The sequence below is a fragment of the Octopus bimaculoides genome, chromosome 7, assembly GCF_001194135.2.
Source record: "Octopus bimaculoides isolate UCB-OBI-ISO-001 chromosome 7, ASM119413v2, whole genome shotgun sequence".
In the NCBI taxonomy this organism is placed as follows: domain Eukaryota; kingdom Metazoa; phylum Mollusca; class Cephalopoda; order Octopoda; family Octopodidae; genus Octopus; species Octopus bimaculoides.
This window is the reverse complement of record NC_068987.1, coordinates 7,681,055-7,685,556: the sequence shown is the minus strand read 5'-3', so window position 1 is coordinate 7,685,556 and position 4,502 is coordinate 7,681,055. Positions and strand designations below refer to the sequence as shown.

General features: G+C 38.4%; 1 protein-coding gene across 1 annotated transcript in view; it reads left to right on the top strand.

Moving 5' to 3' along the window:
* Window positions 1–4,502, top strand: part of LOC106880315 (polyglutamylase complex subunit TTLL1) — a 22,837-nt gene that overhangs the window by 15,712 nt on the left and 2,623 nt on the right. The window contains exon 12 of the mRNA XM_014930192.2: window positions 3,521–3,566. Within this exon, the coding sequence (XP_014785678.1) occupies window positions 3,521–3,566 (46 nt within the window). The remainder of the gene's footprint in view (window positions 1–3,520; window positions 3,567–4,502) is intronic.

The window sequence follows — 4,502 nt, the reverse complement described above, 5'->3', positions numbered from 1 at the left end:
ACTCACCCCCACGACTCCCGTTTTTGGGGTGGAAATGTAAAGGGATTGTAGGGGTAGAGGGGGAAAGAGAGAGAGAGAGAGAGGCAAGGAAATAGAAAATGAAAGTGAAATTCAGAGAAAGAGTAAGAGAGAGAGTGAAACAGAGAGAGAGTGAGAAAGAGAAAGAAATAGTGAAACAAAGAGCAGGATGGGAGAGAGTGACACACACATACACACACTGTGAAACAAAGAAAGAGATATTGTGAGAGAGAGAGAGAGAGGGAGGGAGGGAGAGACAAAGTGAAACAGAGATAAGGAAATAGAAAGTGAAAGTGAAACTCAGAGAAAGAGTGAGAAAGAAAGAAATTGTGAAACAGAGACACACACACACAGTATGAAACTAAGAAAGAGAAAGACATTGTGTGTGTGTGTGTGTGTGTGTGTGAGAGAGAGAGAGAGAGAGAAAGAGAAGTGTATAACTCTTTCACCATGTATGGTATTGGACCTCAATCTTAAGGATTTGCAATCAGCTCAGCAGAGAGATAAACATCTTGGTTTGGTCTTAGAATTTGAATAAATTGTCTAGTTTGAACCATTTCTTAGTATTTATTGATTAGCAAGAACGAGAAGAATGGAAATAATAATAATTACTATTGTATTCTTGTTGTTGTTGTTGTTGTTGCTATTATTATTATTATTATTATTATTATTATTATTATTATTATTATCAATGGAGTTGGCAAAGTCCAGTACAAAATATACATTTGATTTCATGAAATAGATTAATGTCATTTTATTGTCCCTAACTTTATGCCAGATGTATGACGACCCCGACATTTTTCCTTACTCACCCCTCCCCCTCTCTCTCCCTCTTATTCACCCTTTCGTCTTTTCGCACCCACATACACTTCACCCTCTCTCTCACACACACATGTAGACGCATACACTCGGTCTCTTTCTACCCTTCACACCCCTCTTCTTTCTCTCTTTCACCCCCCCACACACCTCTCCATTCTGCCTTATCTATATCTTAGATTCTTGGAATTAAAATCCCAAATCCTCAACAAGAATTCTAATTCATTTGATCACAAACACTAATAACTAGAATTATTGTATTGCTATAATTATTAAGCCAGGCTTTAAATGTACAACAAGCACAATCGCAAACCAATAAGAAGAGAAGGATTTTACGACAAAAGATGTTACAACTTAAATTGTATTGCTTAAGAATATGAGAAGTTGTTGTTGTTGTTGTTTTGTACCAGGGCAGTTTTGACTGTGTAGTACTCTGGCCAAAAGTATTTATACCCTCCGCCAACGTTGTCTCCTCCATTGGACACGAAACTCGGGTTGTGAAGACCTGTTGGGGCAAGTGAAAGCGAAATCGTGATGGCACCTGTGCCCAGCGTCGCCTTCCTGGCACTTGTGCCGGTGGCACATAAAATACACCATTTTGAGCTGGGTAAAATGCTTAGCAGTATTTCATCTGCCATTACGTTCTGAGTTCAAATTCCGCTGAGGTCGACTTTGCTTTTCATCCTTTCGGGGTTGATAAATTAAGTACCAGTTACGCACTGGGGTTGATATAATCGACTTAATCCCTTTATCTGTCCTTGTTTGTCCCCTCTATGTTTAGCCCCCTGTGGGCAATAAAGAAATAAATGATAGAGAGAAAATATATAGAGTAGATAAGAAAAATGAGGTAACTAATAAGATTATGAAACAACTGTAAACAAATGCAATAAACACCTACTCTCTCACCTCACTTCTATCTGTTCTATCTATACACACACATCTCCCATTATTGACCACATTATTGGATATCTTTTGAATGATGCCACCCCACTACCTAGGTGAGCAGGCCCTGATCAGAAGACTATTACATCATGGGGTTACTCATTTACAGGTGAGTGGACTGTGGCAGTGTGAAATGAAGTGGCTTACTCAAGAACACAAAACACAAGGAATTGAACCGATGATCTTGTGATTGGGTAAGATGCTTACCCAAAGTGCCATACAGTGGGACTGAACCTGGAAACCATATGGTTGCAAAGCTAGTTTCTTAACCCCTCCGCCGCTACTGCACCTGTATGTACACTTGTATAATTTCTGTAGAAAAGCTCGAGAAAGCAATTTTAGTGAATTAAATATGTCTAGACGTTATAGACATGGTAAAATGGAGGGAAAAAAAATGTTCGTTTTCTATGTGAGCCATCTTTGTTCTCTTTATTTTATTGATTAATTCTCTAAGATAGCATCTCTCTGTGTCTTATTTTAATTCCCCATTTAGAAACATCCATCATGTGGTCTACATGTAGGTTGTCACATTAAACTTGATATCAAAACTTTCTTTTACAATCACGTACACACACATACACACACACGCACACAAACACACATGCACATGCACACACATGCGCTCACAAACACACACACATAATGCTCTCACACACATAAACACACATATACACTCACACACATAAACACGCACTTACAAACACACACTGTCACACATACACACTTACACACAAATACACTCATGCACAAACAGATACACACATATGTAAACACACACACACACATATACATGCACAAACACACACACATACATTCACACACTCACACATACATACACATACAAACACACACAGACACATATACATACACAAACATGCACACACATACACTCACACACACATGCATACACACACTCACACAAAGACACACTCACACACACATACTCACATACACATTCACACACACACACTCTCTCTCTCACACACACACATACAAGAATATAAAGCATTGAAACTAGAAGAAACTTTCCAAAAGAAACCAGCTTACAGGAATAAATTAAACGAAGAAACAATAGTCATAAATTTGTTTCATACATCATCCACAGGACGTGGCACAGTGGTTAGGGTATTGGACTCAGGATTGCTAGATCAGGGTTTTGTCTGTCTAGGGTCTGAGTTCAAATTCTGCTGAGGTCAATTTACCTTTCATATTTCAAAGTCAATAAAATAAGAACCAGTTGAACATTGGGGTCGATGTAATCAACTTATCCCCTCCCCTCAAATTGCTGGCCTTGTGCCAAAGTTTGAAACCAGTATGTATAGTGTTTTTAATGCAGCACATCTGTAAGAGATGCCATTTCAGGGTAAATACTACAGTAACTGGCCCATCAACATGTAGAAACATTAGGTATGATAGATGAATGACTATTTTACTCTTTGTTATATATATATATATATATATATATATATATATATATGTATGTATATCTATCTATCTATCTATCTATCTTGTACCTGTATTTCAAAGGGGCCAGCCTTGTCACACTCTGTGTCATGCTGAATCTCCCCGAGAACTGGTACACGTAATGTGGAGTACTCAGCCACTTGCGCGTTAATTTCACGCTGTTCCATTGATTGCATCAGCTGGAAGCCTTGTCATTGCAACCGACAGAATGTGTGTGAATATATTTATATATATATGTATATATATATATATCTATATATATATCGTGTCTCTATTTCAGCTATGACATAATCATTGACAATACTTTGAAGCCATGGTTAATTGAGGTGAATATAACACTATCTTACTTATTCAATATAATCCATTCATTTATTTTTATTCAGTAAGATTCAATCTTGACAACATAAGCTGTAAGCCAGTCATGGTTAAGTGTACCTCGCGAGACCGTATGAATGGTATTCCTTATGAAAATGGACATTGAACTCTTTTTCTTTAGTGGTTTGCCTGACGATGAGCCATGCCTTATGGGGCCTGCTTTTAGGTAAAGGTTGCCCGTGCCTCCTGTAAACCATCAAAAAATGGATTCAATTTCCAGTTTGTGCCTCTGTCATTCCTTCTTTCATTTGATATCTCCAAGGTCTCCATGCAAAAATTTGGTCTGCTATGTACTGGGCTGTGGAGTCATAGCAAAAAACTCCTCCTCCTCCTCCTCATCATCATCATCATCGTCATCATCCTCCTCCTCCTCTATGTAATTAAGTGATTGTGGTCTACATATCTCATAAAGGATATGCATACGCTTGTACTTTGAGTAGGCCTATATGTTATAGCTTGTTTATATTAAAGAATAAAGACACTGTGAGTCGGAGTCGGAATCGGTATAGTTGTACCGACTCTGACTCCAGCTACCCCTTAATTGTTTCCAACTCCAACTCCACGACTCTGACTCCACAGTGCTGGTTATATATCCCATCACTGGTGCTCATCTGATTGTCATCATGTTAATGTCCATTTTTCCACACTTGACAAAACTGTTGAGTGAAACAAAGATTTTCTATGGCCAGAGATGGTTAGTGATGCTCTCCCTGTCACTGACCCTCATAGACTGTCACATAAAGGCACTTAACTTGCAATACAGTCCCCTACCTGACTATTAATTGATCATTGTTTTTGTTTAACCCCAGGTCAAGCCTAATTGTGCAAATCTATAATCAAAGTCATTCTAGCCTTGACCATCCTATGATTTTAAGGGTCTCTCTCTA